The following is a 26,104-nucleotide window of genomic DNA, read 5'->3' as shown; positions in this document are numbered from 1 at the left end:
TAAAATGGGAAACAGAAGAAGGAGTCGCGCGGGGAGTGCTCATCCTCCTCGAAGGCTCAGAGTGGGGTGCCTAAATGTGTGTGGATGTAACCAAGATGTGAAAAAAGGAGAGATAGGTAGTATGTTTGAGGAAAGGAACCTGGATGTTTTGGCTCTGAGTGAAACGAAGCTCAAGGGTAAAGGGGAAGAGTGGTTTGGGAATGTCTGGGGAGTAAAGTCAGGGGTTAGTGAGAGGACAAGAGCAAGGGAAGGAGTAGCAATACTCCTGAAACAGGAGTTGTGGGAGTATGTGATAGAGTGTAAGAAAGTAAATTCTCGATTAATATGGGTAAAACTGAAAGTTGATGGAGAGAGGTGGGTGATTATTGGTGCATATGCACCTGGGCATGAGAAGAAAGATCAAGAGAGGCAAGTGTTTTGGGAGCAGCTGAATGAGTGTGTTAGTGGTTTTGATGCACGAGACCGGGTCATAGTGATGGGTGATTTGAATGCAAAGGTGAGTAATGTGGCAGTTGAGGGAATAATTGGTATACATGGGGTGTTCAGTGTTGTAAATGGAAATGGTGAAGAGCTTGTAGATTTATGTGCTGAAAAAGGACTGATGATTGGGAATACCTGGTTTAAAAAGCGAGATATACATAAGTATACTTATGTAAGTAGGAGAGATGGCCAGAGAGCGTTATTGGATTACGTGTTAATTGACAGGCGTGCGAAAGAGAGACTTTTGGATGTTAATGTGCTGAGAGGTGCAACTGGAGGGATGTCTGATCATTATCTTGTGGAGGTGAAGGTGAAGATTTGTATGGGTTTTCAGAAAAGAAGAGTGAATGTTGGCGTGAAGAGGGTGGTGAGAGTAAGTGAGCTTGAGAAGGAGACCTGTGTGAGGAAGTACCAGGAGAGACTGAGTACAGAATGGAAAAAGGTGAGAACAATGGAAGTAAGGGGAGTGGGGGAGGAATGGGATGTATTTAGGGAATCAGTGATGGATTGCGCAAAAGATGCTTGTGGCATGAGAAGAGTGGGAGGTGGGTTGATTAGAAAGGGTAGTGAGTGGTGGGATGAAGAAGTAAGAGTATTAGTGAAAGAGAAGAGAGAGGCATTTGGACGATTTTTGCAGGGAAAAAATGCAATTGAGTGGGAGATGTATAAAAGAAAGAGACAGGAGGTCAAGAGAAAGGTGCAAGAGGTGAAAAAAAGGGCAAATGAGAGTTGGGGTGAGAGAGTATCATTAAATTTTAGGGAGAATAAAAAGATGTTCTGGAAGGAGGTAAATAAAGTGCGTAAGACAAGGGAGCAAATGGGAACTTCGGTGAAGGGCGCAAGTGGGGAGGTGATAACAAGTAGTGGTGATGTGAGAAGGAGATGGAGTGAGTATTTTGAAGGTTTGTTGAATGTGTTTGATGATAGAGTGGCAGATATAGGGTGTTTTGGTCGAGGTGGTGTGCAAAGTGAGAGGGTTAGGGCTAATGATTTGGTAAACAGAGAAGAGGTAGTGAAAGCTTTGCGGAAGATGAAAGCCGGCAAGGCAGCAGGTTTGGATGGTATTGCAGTGGAATTTATTAAAAAAGGGGGTGACTGTATTGTTGACTGGTTGGTAAGGTTATTTAATGTATGTATGACTCATGGTGAGGTGCCTGAGGATTGGCGGAATGCGTGCATAGTGCCATTGTACAAAGGCACAGGGGATAAGAGTGAGTGCTCAAATTACAGAGGTATAAGTTTGTTGAGTATTCCTGGTAAATTATATGGGAGAGTATTGATTGAGAGGGTGAAGGCATGTACAGAGCATCAGATTGGGGAAGAGCAGTGTGGTTTCAGAAGTGGTAGAGGATGTGTGGATCAGGTGTTTGCTTTGAAGAATGTATGTGAGAAATACTTAGAAAAGCAAATGGATTTGTATGTAGCATTTATGGATCTGGAGAAGGCATATGATAGAGTTGATAGAGATGCTCTGTGGAAAGTATTAAGAATATATGGTGTGGGAGGAAAGTTGTTAGAAGCAGTGAAAAGTTTTTATCGAGGATGTAAGGCATGTGTACGTGTAGGAAGAGAGGAAAGTGATTGGTTCTCAGTGAATGTAGGTTTGCGGCAGGGGTGTGTGATGTCTCCATGGTTGTTTAATTTGTTTATGGATGGGGTTGTTAGGGAGGTGAATGCAAGAGTTTTGGAAAGAGGGGCAAGTATGAAGTCTGTTGGGGATGAGAGAGCTTGGGAAGTGAGTCAGTTGTTGTTCGCTGATGATACAGCGCTGGTGGCTGATTCATGTGAGAAACTGCAGAAGCTGGTGACTGAGTTTGGAAAAGTGTGTGGAAGAAGAAAGTTAAGAGTAAATGTGAATAAGAGCAAGGTTATTAGGTACAGTAGGGTTGAGAGTCAAGTCAATTGGGAGGTGAGTTTGAATGGAGAAAAACTGGAGGAAGTGAAGTGTTTTAGATATCTGGGAGTGGATCTGGCAGCGGATGGAACCATGGAAGCGGAAGTGGATCATAGGGTGGGGGAGGGGGCGAAAATCCTGGGGGCCTTGAAGAATGTGTGGAAGTCGAGAACATTATCTCGGAAAGCAAAAATGGGTATGTTTGAAGGAATAGTGGTTCCAACAATGTTGTATGGTTGCGAGGCGTGGGCTATGGATAGAGTTGTGCGCAGGAGGATGGATGTGCTGGAAATGAGATGTTTGAGGACAATGTGTGGTGTGAGGTGGTTTGATCGAGTGAGTAACGTAAGGGTAAGAGAGATGTGTGGAAATAAAAAGAGCGTGGTTGAGAGAGCAGAAGAGGGTGTTTTGAAGTGGTTTGGGCACATGGAGAGGATGAGTGAGGAAAGATTGACCAAGAGGATATATGTGTCGGAGGTGGAGGGAACAAGGAGGAGGGAGACCAAATTGGAGGTGGAAGGATGGAGTGAAAAAGATTTTGTGTGATCGGGGCCTGAACATGCAGGAGGGTGAAAGGAGGGCAAGGAATAGAGTGAATTGGAGCGATGTGGTATACCGGGGTTGACGTGCTGTCGGTGGATTGAAGCAGGGCATGTGAAGCGTCTGGGGTAAACCATGGAAAGCTGTGTAGGTATGTATATTTGCGTGTGTGGACGTATGTATATACATGTGTATGGGGGGGGTTGGGCCATTTCTTTCGTCTGTTTCCTTGCGCTACCTCGCAAACGCGGGAGACAGCGACAAAGTATAAAAAAAAAAAAAAAAAAAAACGAAACCTGAATCTAAGAAGCACTCTGATAACTCAGTACTATCTATCTATATCTCTGGTGCCTGTTCCAACTGGAACTCCCTCAAAGGGTTGGCCGCAGCAACAGGGTCTTTATAACTAAAGAACTCCAGTGCCCCTTCTTAGCCTTTAGTGTGTCTCCCTTAACAGGCCACTGGCAGAAAACAAATCTAGCACAGTGTTTGCAGAGGCTCCTACCTAATGTTCCTAATGACTACTACTATTTAATGCTCCTACCCACTGCTTCTACCTAATGTTTCTACCTAATGCTCCTAACTAAATGTTCCTACCCTCTTCCTCTATCTATTGCTCCTACCATTTTTCCAAAAGGCAGGGCTAGCACACAGTGCTCACCACAGGAAAATCTAGTTATGAGAAATAAGCTGCATGAGTTAAGTGATGTCAAGTGTTACATATGACAAGGACTGACTGTATATCTGTGGACAGAATGCTGGTAATCCAATGTCAGAGAGGCAGAAAGATAAAACAGTTACCTAGGTCAGAGGAATGCAACTTGACAACCACTAAACTGCTGGCTCACTAAGTACATGTCACTAACCTTCCCGATACCCAGGTGGGTAGTACTCGTAATATAACTCCCAGGTCGTTGGCTGCCTACCAACTACTACCAACTATCAACCCAAATAAAATCTGGAATGGCAATAAAAACTTCCAAATAGAGAGATGGGAAGTTAATGATGAAAATTTTCACTGTGTACTTAAAAAAAAAAAATACTGCTATGTCATACCATCATCAGAAAAATAAATGGAAATACAAAACTTAGAAAGTTAGAGAGAATTCACCACACTTCACATGCAATATCAAGGAACTGGAACACAAGAAATAACATGAAAGGGTGAAATAACTAGAACTCTACAGTCTTGAAAGAACAAAAAGATAATCTATGCTAGCAGCAAATTAAGAGCATCAAGAGTAATATCATGGATCTAAAAGCATGCAACATACTGACTGATCAAAAAAGAAATATTTTTGCAAGATGCTGCTTGATCAATAAAAACATTCATGGAAGTATTTGTGCAAAATGCTGATTGATCAAAAAAAAATATTTTTGCAAGATGCTCCTTGATCAATAAAAACATATAATCAATACTGCAGATTCATTTATATCTATTATACTCAACTGCCATCTCCCGTGTTAGTGAGGTAGCACAAGGAAACAGACGAGGTATGGCCCAACCCACCCACATACAACCGTATATACATAAAGGCCCACACACACACACATATAAATATGAATACATTTCAACGTATACATACATATACATACACAGACATATACATATATACACATGTACATATTCATACTTGTTTGCCCTCATCCATTCCTGTCTCTACCCTGCCACAAAGGAAACAGCACCCACCCCCTTCAGTGAGGTAGTACCAAGAAAAGACAAGAAATGCCACATTTGTTCACACTCAGTCTCCAGCTGTCATATCTAATGCACCAAAACCACAGCTCCTTATCCACATCCAGGACTCACAGACCTTTCCATGGTATACCCCAGATGCTTCACATACCCTGGTACAGTCCACTGACAGCATTTTGACCCTGGTATACCACATCATTCCAATTCACTCTATTCCTTGCACACCTTTCACCCTCCTATATGTTCAGGCCCTAATTGCTCAAAATCTTTTTCACTTCATCCTTCCACCTCCCATTTGGTCTCCCACTTCTCCTTCTTCCTTCCACCTCTGACACATATATTCTCTTTGTCAATCTTTCCTTACTCATTCTCTCCGTATGTCCAAACCATTTCAATGCACCCTCTTCTGCTCTCTCAACCATACTCTTTTCCTTTCCACACATCTTTCTTACCCTTCTATTACTTACCTGATCAAACCACCTCAACACATATATTTATTTTGCTTTGCTTTGTCGCTGTCTCCCGCGTTAGCGAGGTAGCGCAACGAAACAGATGAAAGAATGGCCCAACCCACCCACATACACATGTATATACATACACGTCCACACACGCAAATATACATACCTATACATCTCAATGTACACATATGTATATATACACACAGACATATACATATATACACATGTACATAATTCATACTGTCTGCCTTTATTTGTTCCCATCGCCACCTCGCCACACATGGAATAACAACCCCCTCACCCCTCATGTGTGTGAGGTAGTGCTAGGAAAAGACAACAAAGACCCCCTTCGTTCACACTCAGTCTCTAGCTGTCATGCAATAATGCACCGAAACCACAGCTCCCTTTCCACATTCAGGACCCACACACTTTCCATGGTTTACCCCAGACGCTTCACATGCCTTGGTTCAATCCATTGACAGCACGTCGACCCCGGTATACCACATCGTTCCAATTCACTCTATTCCTTGCACACCTTTCACCCTCCTGCATGTTCAGGCCCCAATCACTCAAAATATTTTTCACTCCATCTTTCCACTTCCAATTTGGTCTCCCACTTCTCGTTCCCTCCACCTCTGACACATATATCCTCTTGGTCAATGTTTCCTCACTCATTCTCTCCATGTGACCAAACCATTTCAAAACACCCTCTTCTGCTCTCTCAACCACACTCTTTTATTTCCACACATCTCTCTTACCCTTACATTACTTACTCGATCAAACCACCTCACACCACATATTGTCCTCAAACATCTCATTTCCAGCACATCCACCCTCCTGCGCACAGCTCTATCCATAGCCCACGCCTCGCAACCATACAACATTGTTGGAACCACTATTCCTTCAAACATACCCATTTTTGCTTTCCGAGATAATGTTCTCGACTTTCAAACATTCTTCAACGCTCCCATAATTTTCGCCCCCTCCCCCACCCTATGATTCACTTCCGCTTCCATGGTTCCATCCGCTGCCAGATCCACTCCCAGATATCTAAAACACTTCACTTCCTCCAGTTTTTCTCCATTCAAACTTACATCCCAATTGACTTGACCCTCAACCCTACTGTACCTAATAACCTTGCTCTTATTCACATTTACTCCCAACTTTCTTCTTTCACACACTTTACCAAACTCAGTCACCAGCTTCTGCAGTTTCTTAAATGAATCAGCCACCAGCGCTGTATCATCAGCGAACAACAACTGACTCACTTCCCAAGCTCTCTCATCCACAACAGACTGCATACTTGCCCCCCTTTCCAAAACTCTTGCATTTACCTCCCTAACAACCCTATCCATAAACAAATTAAACAACCATGGAGACATCACACACACCTGCCGCAAACCTATATTCACTGAGAACCAATCATTTCCTCTCTTCCTACACGTACACAAACCTTACATCCTCAATAAAAACTTTTCACTGCTTCTAACAACTTGCCTCCCACACCATATATTCTTAAAACCTTCCACAGAGCATCTCTGTCATATGCCTTCTCCAGATCCATATATGCTACATACAAATCCATTTGTTTTTCTAAGTATTTCTCACATAAATTCTGGGGAAGAGCAGTGTGGTTTCAGAAGTGGTAGAGGATGTGTGGATCAGGTGTTTGCTTTGAAGAATGTATGTGAGAAATACTTAGAAAAGCAAATGGATTTGTATGTAGCATTTATGGATCTGGAGAAGGCATATGATAGAGTTGATAGAGATGCTCTGTGGAAGGTATTAAGAATATATGGTGTGGGAGGAAAGTTGTTAGAAGCAGTGAAAAGTTTTTATCGAGGATGTAAGGCATGTGTACGTGTAGGAAGAGAGGAAAGTGATTGGTTCTCAGTGAATGTAGGTTTGCGGCAGGGGTGTGTGATGTCTCCATGGTTGTTTAATTTGTTTATGGATGGGGTTGTTAGGGAGGTAAATGCAAGAGTTTTGGAAAGAGGGGCAAGTATGAAGTCTGTTGTGGATGAGAGAGCTTGGGAAGTGAGTCAGTTGTTGTTCGCTGATGATACAGCGCTGGTGGCTGATTCATGTGAGAAACTGCAGAAGCTGGTGACTGAGTTTGGAAAAGTGTGTGGAAGAAGAAAGTTAAGAGTAAATGTGAATAAGAGCAAGGTTATTAGGTACAGTAGGGTTGAGGGTCAAGTCAATTGGGAGGTGAGTTTGAATGGAGAAAAACTGGAGGAAGTGAAGTGTTTTAGATATCTGGGAGTGGATCTGGCAGCGGATGGAACCATGGAAGCGGAAGTGGATCATAGGGTGGGGGAGGGGGCAAAAATCCTGGGGGCCTTGAAGAATGTGTGGAAGTCGAGAACATTATCTCGGAAAGCAAAAATGGGTATGTTTGAAGGAATAGTGGTTCCAACAATGTTGTATGGTTGCGAGGCGTGGGCTATGGATAGAGTTGTGAGCAGAAGGATGGATGTGCTGGAAATGAGATGTTTGAGGACAATGTGTGGTGTGAGGTGGTTTGATCGAGTGAGTAACGTAAGGGTAAGAGAGATGTGTGGAAATAAAAAGAGCGTGGTTGAGAGAGCAGAAGAGGGTGTTTTGAAGTGGTTTGGGCACATGGAGAGGATGAGTGAGGAAAGATTGACCAAGAGGATATATGTGTCGGAGGTGGAGGGAACAAGGAGAAGAGGGAGACCAAATTGGAGGTGGAAAGATGGAGTGAAAAAGATTTTGTGCGATCGGGGCCTGAACATGCAGGAGGGTGGAAGGAGGGCAAGGAATAGAGTGAATTGGAGCGATGTGGTATACCGGGGTTGACGTGCTGTCAGTGGATTGAAGCAGGGCATGTGAAGCGTCTGGGGTAAACCATGGAAAGCTGTGTGGGTATGTATATTTGCGTGTGTGGACGTATGTATATACATGTGTATGGGGGGGGGTTGGGCCATTTCTTTCGTCTGTTTCCTTGCGCTACCTCGCAAACACGGGAGACAGCGACAAAGTATAATAAAAAAAAAAAAAAATAATAACATTCTTCAAAGCAAACACCTGATCCACACATCCTCTACCACTTCTGGAACCACACTGCTCTTCCCCAATCTCATGCTCTGTACATGCCTTCACCCTCTCAATCAATACCCTCCCATATAATTTACCAGGAATACTCAACAAACTTATACCTCTGTAATTTGAGCACTCACTCTTATCCCCTTTGCCTTTGTACAATGGCACTATGCAAGCATTCCACCAATCCTCAGGCACCTCACCATGAACCTCAACACATATTGTTCTAAAACATTTCATTTCCAACACATCCACCCTCCTCCGTACAACCCTATCTATAGCCCATTCCTTGCAACCATATAACAGTGTTGGAACTACTATTCCTTCAAACATACCCATTTTTGCTCTCCAAAATAACGTTCTCTTCTTCCATACATTCTTCATCGCAGATAAAATCATCAAAATGTTGAAGAGATTTTATTTAACCACTCTGACAACAATAATGAGGTAACTGAAAATAACAAAATTAAATCAACATGTGTGTAATGCTGGTGAGATTGTTGGTGTCCACATGGTTGAGGCTGTAATCCATTCATGAGTGTGGTTCCAAATGGGTGGAGTTAATATTTGAAGTGGAGGAGCAGCAGTTTAATGCTTATCAAATCATTACAGCATGAATATGTTTTGTCAAGTTTCCATCAGTTGAGAGGGGAGGAATTTGCAAATATAGGTTGCTCAAGCGGGAGACAGTGACAAAGCAAAATAAAAAAATAAAAAAAAATAATATATATGTAGGTTTGCAGGAGGGGTGTGTGATGTCTCCGTGGTTGTTTAATTTGTTTATGGACGGGGTAGTTAGAGAGGTGAATGCAAGGGTTTTGGAAAGAGGGGCAAGTATGCAGTGTGTTTTGGATGAGAGAGCTTGGGAAGTGAGTCAGTTGTTGTTTGCTGATAATACAGCGCTGGTGGCTGATTCATGTGAGAAACTGCAGAAGCTGGTGACTGAGTTTGGTAAAGTGTGTGAAAGAAGAAAGTTAAGAGTAAATGTGAATAAGAGCAAGGTTATTAGGTACAGTAGGGTTGAGAGTCAAGTCAATTGGGAGGTAAGTTTGAATGGAGAAAAACTGGAGGAAGTAAAGTGTTTTAGATATCTGGGAGTGGATCTGGCAACAGATGGAACCATGGAAGCGGAAGTGGATCATAGGGTGGGGGAGGGGGCGAAAATTCTGGGAGCCTTGAAGAATGTGTGGAAGTCGAGAACATTATCTCGGAAAGGAAAATGGGTATGTTTGAAGGAATAGTGGTTCCAACAATGTTGTATGGTTGCGAGGCGTGGGCTATGGATAGAGTGGTGCGCAGGAGGATGGATGTGCTGGAAATGAGATGTTTGAGGACAATGTGTGGTGTGAGGTGGTTTGATCGAGTAAGTAACGTAAGGGTAAGAGAGATGTGTGGAAATAAAAAGAGCATGGTTGAGACAGCAGAAGAGGGTGTTTTGAAATGGTTTGGGCACATGGAGAGAATGAGTGAGGAAAGATTGACCAAGAGGATATATGTGTCGGAGGTGGAGGGAACGAGGAGAAGTGGGAGACCAAATTGGAGGTGGAAAGATGGAGTGAAAAAGATTTTGTGTCATCGGGGCCTGAACATGTAGGAGGGTGAAAGGAGGGCAAGGAATAGAGTGAATTGGATCGATGTGGTATACCGGGGTTGATGTGCTGTCAGTGGGTTGAATCAGGGCATGTGAAGCGTCTGGGGTAAACCATGGAAAGCTGTGTAGGTATGTATATTTGCGTGTGTGGACGTATGTATATACATGTGTATGGGGGTGGGTTGGGCCATTTCTTTCGTCTGTTTCCTTGCGCTACCTCACAAACGCGGGAGACAGCGACAAAGCAAAAAAAAAAGATAAAAAAAAAAAAAAGGTTGCTCAAGCATGAGGCTTGGGTGAGCATTTGTTTTATGCATAAAGGTGGTTATGATATGGCTTGGGTGGGAGGGGTATATGTCTGCTACAAAGTACTGGGTGCTGAGCATGTTGAAGTGGAATTGCAGTGGCAGTATTTTCATTTTGTTTTACAGGTGATAAATATTTGTGGATGCTTGGCAACCAACAACTGATCTAAGTGCCATATTCAAATTCTGTGAGTGCTTTTGAAAAAGTGGAAGACTAGACAGTTGAGGCATAATTTTGGGTAAGGCAGATATTGAAGGATTCTTTTTCTGTCCCAAGTCGGTAGTGGTAAGTGTCCAGATGGTGCTTATTCTGTATTTAACCTTTGTGTGGATGTTTGAGGTATGTGGTGTGGGGAGTGAACGTCATGTGTGAATCATATATGATACCCTATATGGTTGGAGTTTTGTTGAGTGGGAGTGGCTGATTATCTAGAAAAATGAGTGCAAGTTGGATTCATTATGTCAAAGGTTAAGAGAGTAAAGGTGAATTTCTGTGGTGGTGAAGATATTCTATTTTGAGCAAGCCAGTGTTTAAACTTCACAATGTAGTGATCACCTATTTGCAATGTATTTGGAGGGAGTTCTACACTAATGGGGCACCATCCCTTGAACATTCTCTATCACACAACATTTTAAACTTCTGTGTGCTATCTGCATTCACCATGTCTTTAGTAATTATAATTCAGCTATCCATCACTCTCATAATTCTACACATCTTTTTGGACAAGTTTCTTCCTTAATTTCATATTCTGTCCTCTGGTTGTTCTATCCCTACATCTCTTGAAGAACTCTCCACTGTCTACACTGTTGTTTTTTTTTTAAAAAAGGTTGTGATCAGGTCATCCCTCCCTCTTCCCTCTTTCAAATTGGGAAACTAAAAGCCTCTAACCTTTCCTTATAACTCAGCTCTCTTAATCATGGCTCTATCTTTAATGTTCTTCTCTGGATCTTCTGTAAAAGCTCTTTGTGTTTCTTTAGGTGCAGTGCCCAAACTTGTGAAGCATGCTCTAGTTTGGGTCTCATGTATGATATGTATGGCTTGCGGAATAATTCCTTATCCATAAATCTGAATGCTATTTCAATACTTGCTAATAGGCAGATGGTCTCCTTAATCACTCTCCTAGGTGGGATTCTTGCAATAGGTTAGGGACACTGCAACTCCTAGGTCTTTCTCACACAGAGATTCCTGCAGCTTATTTTCTGCTAGATGATAATCATACAAAGGTCTCCTTTATCTGTGATCCACCATTTATTTGGGTGGAACTCCAACAACAATGTATCAGACAAACTTTGGGGTCTGTCAAAGATCTCCTTGTCAGGTTATGCAATACTCTATGCTTTTCACGTCCATCATGACCTTTGTATCAGTTGTAAACATTGTCTGGCAGGAGTCCAAACCTTCAGGTGAGACACATCCATACATAACGAACAGTAATACTCCCAGAAGAGAATCCAATGGCACTCGGCAGGAAACAACCTATTTTGAGAAGGCTCCTCTAACATGCATCCTCTGTTCCTTTCCACATAGATAATCATTTAATCATCGAACGAGTTTCCCTTTATTCTTGCTTGTGATCCAGCTTCTTAATTAGTTGAATCTTAAACAGCTGAATATATATATATATATATATATATATATATATATATATATATATATATTCATCTATTTTTCCTTTTGAAGGATACCTGTCATCATTGGTATGTGCCGTATAAAACCTTCATAATTGTATATGAATGCTGTCTAGCCAACATGTCTCTTGATATGGTCACCATTCTGTGTTGACAGCCACTCACTGTGAATGCTGTCTAGCCAACATGTCTCTCGATGTGGTCACCATTCTGTGTTGACAGCCACCCCATGAGGAGTCTGAAGAGGAAGAACAACTGTAAATGAAAGCCCTACTATATATCCCTGGGATATACTTGGGTATGCTGAAGACATGAACATGTCAGCTAGGTATGGGCATTACCTTTACATACAACAAAAATTGTCCCTGTAGTTCCTAATGTAATGGATCTATAGATGTATGTACTAGGTCAGCAATGTATGTCTATATAATCATAAGCCCATATGGCTTACTTTTTATCTTTCAATGAGCAGGACGTTCAGCATTTCAGCTACAAGTAATCAACTCCAGATGCCACCCTTTTCTTTTTCACCATGTAACAGACAAGCTATACACATCAAGGCTTCCAGTGCAATTCAGATGACCACAAGAAACCAAAAAACCCTTGGAGATAGAAAAGTGCTTCCATACAACTCCCCTCCTATAATGACCACAAGCAATCATCCTGATGCCCCTTCACTACTGGGCTCCATGGAAAAGCCCTCAAGAGGGCTTCTGGTGAAAATGGGTTCCAGAACATTGAATTTCTGGACTGATGGGCAACTAGCCTCACTCGAAGGGTCAGGTGCTGTGCTTCTCACCACATGATATTTAGACAAGTGCCACAATCTGTATTAACTGTTAAATTATGATACTTTTTTTGCAAGTCTTACTGAAACAATCCTTATTGCCTATGAGTACTTGATACTTCTAGCATTAGCTCAATTTTCTGCTAGAAAAGCAGGGTTACTGTCTTTGGCAACTGTCTGCAAGGAGAAGTCAGCTAAGTAGCCATGCGTCTGTATCAGGGTGGTATGCTATATATGTGCACTTTCCCCATGTAAACCTCACCGTTGTTTCCACCATAATCCCCTGTACTTTACGAGGCTCTGTGTCCTGCTTTATTTAGTGTTTATCATCTGTCTCACCCTTATTTGTATATGCATCTTCACAAGAATGACAGTCATCAATTAGTAGTAATTGGGTCGTTCTTCATCTGTTTCCTGGTGGGTGCTACCTTGCTGATGCGGGAAATGGTGATCAAGTATAATAACAATAATGAAAGAGTAGCAATTGGTAGGCAGCCAACAACCAGGGAGGTATATTACCAGTTTTAAATGCCTAGGTGTCAGGAAGGTTAGTGATGGCTGCATAGTGAGCTAGCACTTTAGTGTTGCCAAGTTCACCCACATGTGGACAACTGGCATTCTTTCCACAAACATACAATATCTTCTCATCATACATACCATTTGACAACACTTCATTTACATAGCCCAATCTTCTAAACTCTAGGTTTTCCTGTGGTGAGCACTATGCACAAGTCCTGCCTTTTGGCAAAATGGTAGAAGAGGTAGATAGAAGGAATAGCTTGTGAACATTTAGGCAGGAGCATTAGGTAGAAACATTAGGTAGAAGTAGAAGGTAGGAACATTAGGCAGGAGCAATAGATGTAGGAATATTATACAGGAGCCTCTGCAAACACTGCACTAGATTTGTCCTCTGCCTGTGGCATCTCAAGGGTAAGGCACTAAAGGTTAAGGAGCAGCACTGGAGTTCACTAGTTACAGAGACTCTACTGTCATGGCCACCCACTTGGGGGAGATACAGGTGGGAACAGGCATCAGAGATATAGTTAGATAATCATAAAAAAATATGCATTTTGCTAAGCTCCCTTTAACTCCTATTACCTAGTTTGTGAGACCCAGCTGGTGCTGTCAATGTTAACCTGCAATAATATCCAATTCCTAGCTGACAGTCATAGTAGCATCATCTCAGAATGGAGAAGCAGTAAACTGGTTGAACTTAATAGTGCAGAAGCCTAATTTCTTGCAACATCTCTTTCCAAATCTTATTCGCTCCTCATCGTTAAACTTCAAAACAGTGCAATTCACCCAGCAATACTATAGCCATGTTGGGCATAACAATATTCTCTACCAGATACTACACATCACAAAATCTACTTCACAAAAGCAGGGTTGCCAAATCATTTATCTTTTAAGTAGCAATTTCATATGTATATTATTTATCTATTTATTTTGCTTTGTCGCTGTCTCCCGCATTAGCGAGGTAGCGCAAGGAAACACACGAAAGAATGGCCCAACCCACCCACATACACATGTATATACATACACATCCACACACGCAAATATACATACCTATACATCTCAATGTATACATATATATATACACAAACAGACATTAACATATATACACATGTACATAATTCATAGTCTGCCCTTATTCATTCCTATCGCCACCTTGCCACACATGGAATAAAAACCCCCTTCCCCCTCATGTGTGCAAGGTAGCACTAGGAAAAGACAACAAAGGCCCCATTCACTCACATTCAGTCTCTAGATGTCATGTAATAATGCATCGAAACCACAGCTCCATTTCCATATCCAGGCCCCACAGAACTTTCCATGGTTTACCCCAGACGCTTCACATGCCCTGGTTCAATCCAGTGACAGCACGTCCATCCCGGTATACCACATCATTCCAATTCACTCTATTCCTTGCACACTTTTCACCCTCCTGCATGTTCAGGCCCCGATCACTCAAAATATTTTTCACTCCATCTTTCCACCTCCAATTTGGTCTCCCACTTCTCGTTCCCTCCACCTCCGACACATATATCCTCTTGGTTAATCTTTCCTCACTCATTCTCTCCATGTGACCAAACCATTTCAAAACACCCTCTTCTGCTCTCTCAACCACACTCTTTTTATTTCCACACATCTCTCTTACCCTTACATTACTTATTCGATCAAACCACCTCACACCACATATTGTCCTCAAACATCTCATTTCCAGCACATCCACCCTCCTGCGCACAACTCTATCCATAGCCCACGCCTCGCAACCATACAACATTGTTGGAACCACTATTCCTTCAAACATACCCATTTTTGCTTTCCGAGATAATGTTCTCGACTTCCACACATTCTTCAAGGCTCCCAGAATTTTCGCCCCCTCCCCCACCCTATGATTCACTTCCGCTTCCATGGTTCCATCCGCTGCCAAATCCACTTCCAGATATCTAAAACACTTCACTTCCTCCAGTTTTTCTCCATTCAAACTTACCTCCCAACTGACTTGACCCTCAACCCTACTGTACCTAATAACCTTTCATTTTTTTTTTTTTTTTTTTTTATACTTTGTCGCTGTCTCCCGCGTTTGCGAGGTAGCGCAAGGAAACAGACGAAAGAAATGGCCCAACCCCCCCCCCACACACACGCACATACACACGTCCACACACGCAAATATACATACCTACACAGCTTTCCATGGTTTACCCCAGACGCTTCACATGCCTTGATTCAATCCACTGACAGCACGTCAACCCCTGTATACCACATCGCTCCAATTCACTCTATTCCTTGCCCTCCTTTCACCCTCCTGCATGTTCAGGCCCCGATCACACAAAATCTTTTTCACTCCATCTTTCCACCTCCAATTTGGTCTCCCTCTTCTCCTCGTTCCCTCCACCTCCGACACATATATCCTCTTGGTCAATCTTTCCTCACTCATTCTCTCCATGTGCCCAAACCATTTCAAAACACCCTCTTCTGCTCTCTCAACCACGCTCTTTTTATTTCCACACATCTCTCTTACCCTTACGTTACTTACTCGATCAAACCACCTCACACCACACATTGTCCTCAAACATATCATTTCCAGCACATCCATCCTCCTGCGCACAACTCTATCCATAGCCCACGCCTCGCAACCATACAACATTGTTGGAACCACTATTCCTTCAAACATACCCATTTTTGCTTTCCGAGATAATGTTCTCGACTTCCACACATTTTTCAAGGCTCCCAAAATTTTCGCCCCCTCCCCCACCCTATGATCCACTTCCGCTTCCATGGTTCCATCCGCTGACAGATCCACTCCCAGATATCTAAAACACTTCACTTCCTCCAGTTTTTCTCCATTCAAACTCACCTCCCAATTGACTTGACCCTCAACCCTACTGTACCTAATAACCTTGCTCTTATTCACATTTACTCTTAACTTTCTTCTTCCACACACTTTACCAAACTCAGTCACCAGCTTCTGCAGTTTCTCACATGAATCAGCCACCAGCGCTGTATCATCAGCGAACAACAACTGACTCACTTCCCAAGCTCTCTCATCCCCAACAGACTTCATACTTGCCCCTCTTTCCAGGACTCTTGCATTTACCTCCCTAACAACCCCATCCATAAACAAATTAAACAACCATGGAGACATCACACACCCCTGCCGCAAACCTACATTCACTGAGAACCAATCACTTTCCTCTCTTCCTACACGTACACATGCCTTACATCCTCGATAAAAACTTTTCACTGCTTCTAACAACTTGCCTCCCACACCATATATTCTTAATACCTTCCACAGAGCATCTCTATCAACTCTATCATATGCCTTCTCCAGATCCATAAATGCTACATACAAATCCATTTGCTTTTCTAAGTATTTCTCACATACATTCTTCAAAGCAAACACCTGATCCACACATCCTCTACCACTTCTGAAACCGCACTGCTCTTCCCCAATCTGATGCTCTGTACATGCCTTCACCCTCTCAATCAATACCCTCCCATATAATTTACCAGGAATACTCAACAAACTTATACCTCTGTAATTTGAGCACTCACTCTTATCCCCTTTGCCTTTGTACAATGGCACTATGCACGCATTCCGCCAATCCTCAGGCACCTCACCATGAGTCATACATACATTAAATAACCTTACCAACCAGTCAACAATACAGTCACCCCCTTTTTTAATAAATTCCACTGCAATACCATCCAAACCTGCTGCCTTGCCGGCTTTCATCTTCCGCAAAGCTTTTACTACCTCTTCTCTGTTTACCAAATCATTTTCCCTAACCCTCTCACTTTGCACACCACCTCGACCAAAACACCCTATATCTGCCACTCTGTCATCAGACACATTCAACAAACCTTCAAAATACTCATTCCATCTCCTTCTCACATCACCACTACTTGTTATCACCTCCCCATTTACGCCCTTCACTGAAGTTCCCATTTGCTCCCTTGTCTTACGCACCCTATTTACCTCCTTCCAGAACATCTTTTTATTCTCCCTAAAATTTACTGATAATCTCTCACCCCAACTCTCATTTGCCCTTTTTTTCACCTCTTGCACCTTTCTCTTGACCTCCTGTCTCTTTCTTTTATACTTCTCCCACTCAATTGCATTTTTTCCCTGCAAAAATCGTCCAAATGCCTCTCTCTTCTCTTTCACTAATACTCTTACTTCTTCATCCCACCACTCACTACCCTTTCTAAACAGCCCACCTCCCACTCTTCTCATGCCACAAGCATCTTTTGCGCAATCCATCACTGATTCCCTAAATACATCCCATTCCTCCCCCACTCCCCTTACTTCCATTGTTCTCACCTTTTTCCATTCTGTACACAGTCTCTCCTGGTACTTCCCCACACAGGTCTCCTTCCCAAGCTCATATGTATATGATATTTATTCCTCCTCTATAAAGACGAGCTCAGATATCTGGGGCAGCTCTTCTTCTGCCTTTCTCAAAGCCAGCATGGAATCAAAAGCCATCCATATCATCAATTCTCCAAGCATTACCTCCCTTCAACAATTCACATACATTTACCATATGTTGCTTCCCTCTCCAGGTTCTAAAGGCGTTACTTAAGCTACCAAGCTCTCAAGTTGTCTGTATGTGTCCTTGTCACCAAGGTTTGGGCTAACTGTATGAGCTTAGCTGCTTCCCAAAGATTCTGTGAGAAGACCAGCCACAGCAGGAATCACTGTTATGATACTTCTTCCTTCTTTATACAAAAAAGCTGCCAAAATTTCTTCCTTCCTTCATTATTCCCTCGTCCTGCAATCTTTTCATCTTGAAGAGTCAGGTCTACAAACTCTTATAGAGCTCATTAATTTCATTCTTTTCCTCCTAAACAATTTTCTTTCCTTAATGATGGCTATGATCAGGGCCCATTTCAGCCTGTGCCATGCCAGTAACAATAAAAAAGCTTATTATAAACGATGTAAAGATGCACATTTTTAGTATAAGGATAGTGGATGATTGGGATACATAAATTGATGAAATTATGAATCCTAGCAGCATACAAAAGTTGTCTAATAGTCAAGAAAACTTAAGAGATGGAGACTCATGAGTGTAGAACTCCTTCCCTGTACTGCATAAATAGGTAATTTCAAAGTTGATCATCTTAATGAAAACTTGGAGGCAAATCAAATTACGGATTAAATGTCCCCTACTCAGACACATGAACTGCAACTATTTATTCAAAGCTTTAAATGCATTTCTTCTCAAGCTGCAACTGAAATTCTATCAATACCTATGGCTAATGTGGGCCATGGAGAAAGTTCATCAGAATGGGAATTTCAAAATCTACATACAAGCATCCATGTTGACAGAAAGAAATTTTAATTTCAAGAAAGTTCCAATGTCCAGTGGAATCCTATTCAGTTTATTAAACACAATAAAATGTATATAACACATAGCAGTTGGTAGGCAGCCAATGACCAGGGAGGTATGTTACAAATACTACCCGCCTTGGTATCGGGAAGGTTTGTGACAGTTGCGTAGTGAGCCAGCACTTCAGTGGTTGTCAAGTTGCACTCCTCTGACCCAGGTAGCTCTCTTTCCTTTCTGGCTCACCCACATGTGGACAACTGGCATTCTTTCCACAAACATACAATATCTTCTCATCATACATACCATTTGACAACACTTCATTTACATAGCCCAATCTTCTAAACTCTAGGTTTTCCTGTGGTGAGCACTATGCACAAGTCCTGCCTTTTGGCAAAATGGTAGAAGAGGTAGATAGAAGGAATAGCTTGTGAACATTTAGGCAGGAGCATTAGGTAGAAACATTAGGTAGAAGTAGAAGGTAGGAACATTAGGCAGGAGCAATAGATGTAGGAATATTATACAGGAGCCTCTGCAAACACTGCACTAGATTTGTCCTCTGCCTGTGGCATCTCAAGGGTAAGGCACTAAAGGTTAAGGAGCAGCACTGGAGTTCACTAGTTACAGAGACTCTACTGTCATGGCCACCCACTTGGGGGAGATACAGGTGGGAACAGGCATCAGAGATATAGTTAGATAATCATAAAAAAATATGCATTTTGCTAAGCTCCCTTTAACTCCTATTACCTAGTTTGTGAGACCCAGCTGGTGCTGTCAATGTTAACCTGCAATAATATCCAATTCCTAGCTGACAGTCATAGTAGCATCATCTCAGAATGGAGAAGCAGTAAACTGGTTGAACTTAATAGTGCAGAAGCCTAATTTCTTGCAACATCTCTTTCCAAATCTTATTCGCTCCTCATCGTTAAACTTCAAAACAGTGCAATTCACCCAGCAATACTATAGCCATGTTGGGCATAACAATATTCTCTACCAGATACTACACATCACAAAATCTACTTCACAAAAGCAGGGTTGCCAAATCATTTATCTTTTAAGTAGCAATTTCATATGTATATTATTTATCTATTTATTTTGCTTTGTCGCTGTCTCCCGCATTAGCGAGGTAGCGCAAGGAAACACACGAAAGAATGGCCCAACCCACCCACATACACATGTATATACATACACATCCACACACGCAAATATACATACCTATACATCTCAATGTATACATATATATATACACAAACAGACATTAACATATATACACATGTACATAATTCATAGTCTGCCCTTATTCATTCCTATCGCCACCTTGCCACACATGGAATAAAAACCCCCTTCCCCCTCATGTGTGCAAGGTAGCACTAGGAAAAGACAACAAAGGCCCCATTCACTCACATTCAGTCTCTAGATGTCATGTAATAATGCATCGAAACCACAGCTCCATTTCCATATCCAGGCCCCACAGAACTTTCCATGGTTTACCCCAGACGCTTCACATGCCCTGGTTCAATCCAGTGACAGCACGTCCATCCCGGTATACCACATCATTCCAATTCACTCTATTCCTTGCACACTTTTCACCCTCCTGCATGTTCAGGCCCCGATCACTCAAAATATTTTTCACTCCATCTTTCCACCTCCAATTTGGTCTCCCACTTCTCGTTCCCTCCACCTCCGACACATATATCCTCTTGGTTAATCTTTCCTCACTCATTCTCTCCATGTGACCAAACCATTTCAAAACACCCTCTTCTGCTCTCTCAACCACACTCTTTTTATTTCCACACATCTCTCTTACCCTTACATTACTTATTCGATCAAACCACCTCACACCACATATTGTCCTCAAACATCTCATTTCCAGCACATCCACCCTCCTGCGCACAACTCTATCCATAGCCCACGCCTCGCAACCATACAACATTGTTGGAACCACTATTCCTTCAAACATACCCATTTTTGCTTTCCGAGATAATGTTCTCGACTTCCACACATTCTTCAAGGCTCCCAGAATTTTCGCCCCCTCCCCCACCCTATGATTCACTTCCGCTTCCATGGTTCCATCCGCTGCCAAATCCACTTCCAGATATCTAAAACACTTCACTTCCTCCAGTTTTTCTCCATTCAAACTTACCTCCCAACTGACTTGACCCTCAACCCTACTGTACCTAATAACCTTTCATTTTTTTTTTTTTTTTTTTTATACTTTGTCGCTGTCTCCCGCGTTTGCGAGGTAGCGCAAGGAAACAGACGAAAGAAATGGCCCAACCCCCCCCCCACACACACGCACATACACACGTCCACACACGCAAATATACATACCTACACAGCTTTCCATGGTTTACCCCAGACGCTTCACATGCCTTGATTCAATCCACTGACAGCACGTCAACCCCTGTATACCACATCGCTCCAATTCACTCTATTCCTTGCCCTCCTTTCACCCTCCTGCATGTTCAGGCCCCGATCACACAAAATCTTTTTCACTCCATCTTTCCACCTCCAATTTGGTCTCCCTCTTCTCCTCGTTCCCTCCACCTCCGACACATATATCCTCTTGGTCAATCTTTCCTCACTCATTCTCTCCATGTGCCCAAACCATTTCAAAACACCCTCTTCTGCTCTCTCAACCACGCTCTTTTTATTTCCACACATCTCTCTTACCCTTACGTTACTTACTCGATCAAACCACCTCACACCACACATTGTCCTCAAACATATCATTTCCAGCACATCCATCCTCCTGCGCACAACTCTATCCATAGCCCACGCCTCGCAACCATACAACATTGTTGGAACCACTATTCCTTCAAACATACCCATTTTTGCTTTCCGAGATAATGTTCTCGACTTCCACACATTTTTCAAGGCTCCCAAAATTTTCGCCCCCTCCCCCACCCTATGATCCACTTCCGCTTCCATGGTTCCATCCGCTGACAGATCCACTCCCAGATATCTAAAACACTTCACTTCCTCCAGTTTTTCTCCATTCAAACTCACCTCCCAATTGACTTGACCCTCAACCCTACTGTACCTAATAACCTTGCTCTTATTCACATTTACTCTTAACTTTCTTCTTCCACACACTTTACCAAACTCAGTCACCAGCTTCTGCAGTTTCTCACATGAATCAGCCACCAGCGCTGTATCATCAGCGAACAACAACTGACTCACTTCCCAAGCTCTCTCATCCCCAACAGACTTCATACTTGCCCCTCTTTCCAGGACTCTTGCATTTACCTCCCTAACAACCCCATCCATAAACAAATTAAACAACCATGGAGACATCACACACCCCTGCCGCAAACCTACATTCACTGAGAACCAATCACTTTCCTCTCTTCCTACACGTACACATGCCTTACATCCTCGATAAAAACTTTTCACTGCTTCTAACAACTTGCCTCCCACACCATATATTCTTAATACCTTCCACAGAGCATCTCTATCAACTCTATCATATGCCTTCTCCAGATCCATAAATGCTACATACAAATCCATTTGCTTTTCTAAGTATTTCTCACATACATTCTTCAAAGCAAACACCTGATCCACACATCCTCTACCACTTCTGAAACCGCACTGCTCTTCCCCAATCTGATGCTCTGTACATGCCTTCACCCTCTCAATCAATACCCTCCCATATAATTTACCAGGAATACTCAACAAACTTATACCTCTGTAATTTGAGCACTCACTCTTATCCCCTTTGCCTTTGTACAATGGCACTATGCACGCATTCCGCCAATCCTCAGGCACCTCACCATGAGTCATACATACATTAAATAACCTTACCAACCAGTCAACAATACAGTCACCCCCTTTTTTAATAAATTCCACTGCAATACCATCCAAACCTGCTGCCTTGCCGGCTTTCATCTTCCGCAAAGCTTTTACTACCTCTTCTCTGTTTACCAAATCATTTTCCCTAACCCTCTCACTTTGCACACCACCTCGACCAAAACACCCTATATCTGCCACTCTGTCATCAGACACATTCAACAAACCTTCAAAATACTCATTCCATCTCCTTCTCACATCACCACTACTTGTTATCACCTCCCCATTTACGCCCTTCACTGAAGTTCCCATTTGCTCCCTTGTCTTACGCACCCTATTTACCTCCTTCCAGAACATCTTTTTATTCTCCCTAAAATTTACTGATAATCTCTCACCCCAACTCTCATTTGCCCTTTTTTTCACCTCTTGCACCTTTCTCTTGACCTCCTGTCTCTTTCTTTTATACTTCTCCCACTCAATTGCATTTTTTCCCTGCAAAAATCGTCCAAATGCCTCTCTCTTCTCTTTCACTAATACTCTTACTTCTTCATCCCACCACTCACTACCCTTTCTAAACAGCCCACCTCCCACTCTTCTCATGCCACAAGCATCTTTTGCGCAATCCATCACTGATTCCCTAAATACATCCCATTCCTCCCCCACTCCCCTTACTTCCATTGTTCTCACCTTTTTCCATTCTGTACACAGTCTCTCCTGGTACTTCCCCACACAGGTCTCCTTCCCAAGCTCATATGTATATGATATTTATTCCTCCTCTATAAAGACGAGCTCAGATATCTGGGGCAGCTCTTCTTCTGCCTTTCTCAAAGCCAGCATGGAATCAAAAGCCATCCATATCATCAATTCTCCAAGCATTACCTCCCTTCAACAATTCACATACATTTACCATATGTTGCTTCCCTCTCCAGGTTCTAAAGGCGTTACTTAAGCTACCAAGCTCTCAAGTTGTCTGTATGTGTCCTTGTCACCAAGGTTTGGGCTAACTGTATGAGCTTAGCTGCTTCCCAAAGATTCTGTGAGAAGACCAGCCACAGCAGGAATCACTGTTATGATACTTCTTCCTTCTTTATACAAAAAAGCTGCCAAAATTTCTTCCTTCCTTCATTATTCCCTCGTCCTGCAATCTTTTCATCTTGAAGAGTCAGGTCTACAAACTCTTATAGAGCTCATTAATTTCATTCTTTTCCTCCTAAACAATTTTCTTTCCTTAATGATGGCTATGATCAGGGCCCATTTCAGCCTGTGCCATGCCAGTAACAATAAAAAAGCTTATTATAAACGATGTAAAGATGCACATTTTTAGTATAAGGATAGTGGATGATTGGGATACATAAATTGATGAAATTATGAATCCTAGCAGCATACAAAAGTTGTCTAATAGTCAAGAAAACTTAAGAGATGGAGACTCATGAGTGTAGAACTCCTTCCCTGTACTGCATAAATAGGTAATTTCAAAGTTGATCATCTTAATGAAAACTTGGAGGCAAATCAAATTACGGATTAAATGTCCCCTACTCAGACACATGAACTGCAACTATTTATTCAAAGCTTTAAATGCATTTCTTCTCAAGCTGCAACTGAAATTCTATCAATACCTATGGCTAATGTGGGCCATGGAGAAAGTTCATCAGAATGGGAATTTCAAAATCTACATACAAGCATCCATGTTGACAGAAAGAAATTTTAATTTCAAGAAAGTTCCAATGTCCAGTGGAATCCTATTCAGTTTATTAAACACAATAAAATGTATATAACACATAGCAGTTGGTAGGCAGCCAATGACCAGGGAGGTATGTTACAAATACTACCCGCCTTGGTATCGGGAAGGTTTGTGACAGTTGCGTAGTGAGCCAGCACTTCAGTGGTTGTCAAGTTGCACTCCTCTGACCCAGGTAGCTGTCTTTCCTTTCTGGCTCACCAACACGTCGACTACTGGCTTTCTGTCTACAAACAGACAATCTCTCCTTGTTACATATAACACTTGACAACACTTAACTCACCCAGCTCATTCTTCTTAACTCTAGATTTTCCTGCATTGAGCACTATGCATTAGCCCTGCCTTTTGGCAAAATGGTAGGAGCATTAGATTGCAGTAATAGGCAGGAACATTAGGCAGAAACATTAGTCGAAGCAGCAGGAAGGAGCATTAGGTAGGCACATCAGGTAGTAGTAATCAATAGGAATATTAGGCAGGAGCCTCTGCATACACTGTACTAGAGTTGCCTTCTGCCAGTGGCCTGTTAAGGGTGAGGCATTGAAGGCTAAGAAGCGGCACTGGAGATAACTGGTTATGGAGACTATTGCTGTGACCACCCCCTTGAGGAAGTACCAGTTGGAATAGGCGTCAGAGATATAGAATAGATAGACAGATATAAAATGTAGCCTTAACTATAGAAAATGAAAGTGGTCACAAAATGTCTTCAACCACAATCTTTTTCGTTTCCTCAATAAAGAACATAAACTAAAGTTCGTGCAGACTGTGTCAACAAAGCTGCATGTTAATGATAAAAAGAAGCTTCCCAAAAATCCAGTCCCTTCCAGTACAAACAAACCAACCTGTCATCAATGAAAACATTATACTAGTCAACCATGTTCATACTATAAATCACTGGTTTAACCACTAGGCTACATTACACCAGGCTACCATATTCATATTGTACATTACTGGTTTTACCCCTAAGCTACCATATTCATACTGTAAATTACTGGTTCAATCCCTAGGCTTCCATATTCATAATGTAAATTACTGGTTTAACCCAAGTCTGACAATTACACAAAAAACAAACAAACAAAAACACTTACTGCCTGATTCTCCATCCGTGTGAAGATGAGGTTGATCATCTGAGTAAGTGCAGCCTTTGCAGTGACCTGGTTGTTCATGTCTCTTGAAGCCAAAAAGATGTTGTAACAGGTACGCACAGCTACTAGCACTGTACCCTCATGTACACTAACAGACTGTGATGTGATCACTGTTAGCAGTGCCTGAGTTAGGAAAAGATATTAAACTGTCAGTAATATAAAGGAAGGATCATCTCTAGCTATTTTTCAATACATATTTAGTTTTGCATATTTCATATGACCTACTGGTGACTCTTTCTTCTTTTCTTTTGAATGTTTGTGACTGTTTACATTCTGCTATGTTTGGTGTACATCTATGATATTCATTAAAAAGACAGAATGAAAGGGTAGAGTACAGCACTGAGCTAACAAGATGAATCCCACACTGACAAACAAGTGCTATGAAAGTCAGCTAAATGACTTAAATCTATTCAGCTTACAAAAGAGATTAAGTATTCAAAATTATCAAAGGTTTTGTTGCTCTTGCTCTAACAAGCTACTTAAAACTTGATTCATCTGATTCAACAAAGAACCTCACACCACATATTGTCCTCCAATCCACCCTGCTGTGCACAGCTTTAAATACAGCCCATAACTTAAGGTTATTTAATGTATGTATGACTCATGGTGAGGTGCCTGAGGATTGGCGGAATGCGTGCATAGTGCCATTGTACAAAGGCAAAGGGGATAAGAGTGAGTGCTCAAATTACAGAGGTATAAGTTTGTTGAGTATTCCTGGTAAATTATATGGGAGGGTATTGATTGAGAGGGTGAAGGCATGTACAGAGCATCAGATTGGTGAAGAGCAGTGTGGTTTCAGAAGTGGTAGAGGATGTGTGGATCAGGTGTTTGCTTTGAAGAATGTATGTGAGAAATACTTAGAAAAGCAAATGGATTTGTATGTAGCATTTATGGATCTGGAGAAGGCATATGATAGAGTTGATAGAGATGCTCTGTGGAAGGTATTAAGAATATATGGTGTGGGAGGCAAGTTGTTAGAAGCAGTGAAAAGTTTTTATCGAGGATGTAAGGCATGTGTACGTGTAGGAAGAGAGGAAAGTGATTGGTTCTCAGTGAATGTAGGTTTGCGGCAGGGGTGTGTGATGTCTCCCTGGTTGTTTAATTTGTTTATGGATGGGGTTGTTAGGGAGGTGAATGCAAGAGTTTTGGAAAGAG

The 26,104-nt window shown here is 42.1% G+C and overlaps 1 protein-coding gene across 2 annotated transcripts in view; it reads right to left on the bottom strand.

Annotated features, from left to right (window-relative positions):
* The window catches only part of Sec71 (ADP ribosylation factor guanine nucleotide exchange factor Sec71), a 399,392-nt gene that overhangs the window by 340,649 nt on the left and 32,639 nt on the right, over positions 1 to 26,104 (bottom strand). For both annotated transcript variants that reach the window (XM_071656502.1, XM_071656503.1), the window contains exon 5: positions 24,893 to 25,072. In XM_071656502.1, the coding sequence (XP_071512603.1) occupies positions 24,893 to 25,072 (180 nt within the window). The remainder of the gene's footprint in view (positions 1 to 24,892; positions 25,073 to 26,104) is intronic.

This window comes from Panulirus ornatus, chromosome 63 (genome assembly GCF_036320965.1).
Source record: "Panulirus ornatus isolate Po-2019 chromosome 63, ASM3632096v1, whole genome shotgun sequence".
Classification (NCBI taxonomy): domain Eukaryota; kingdom Metazoa; phylum Arthropoda; class Malacostraca; order Decapoda; family Palinuridae; genus Panulirus; species Panulirus ornatus.
The sequence above is the reverse complement of the archived record's forward strand: the minus strand, read 5'-3'. Positions and strand labels throughout refer to the sequence as shown.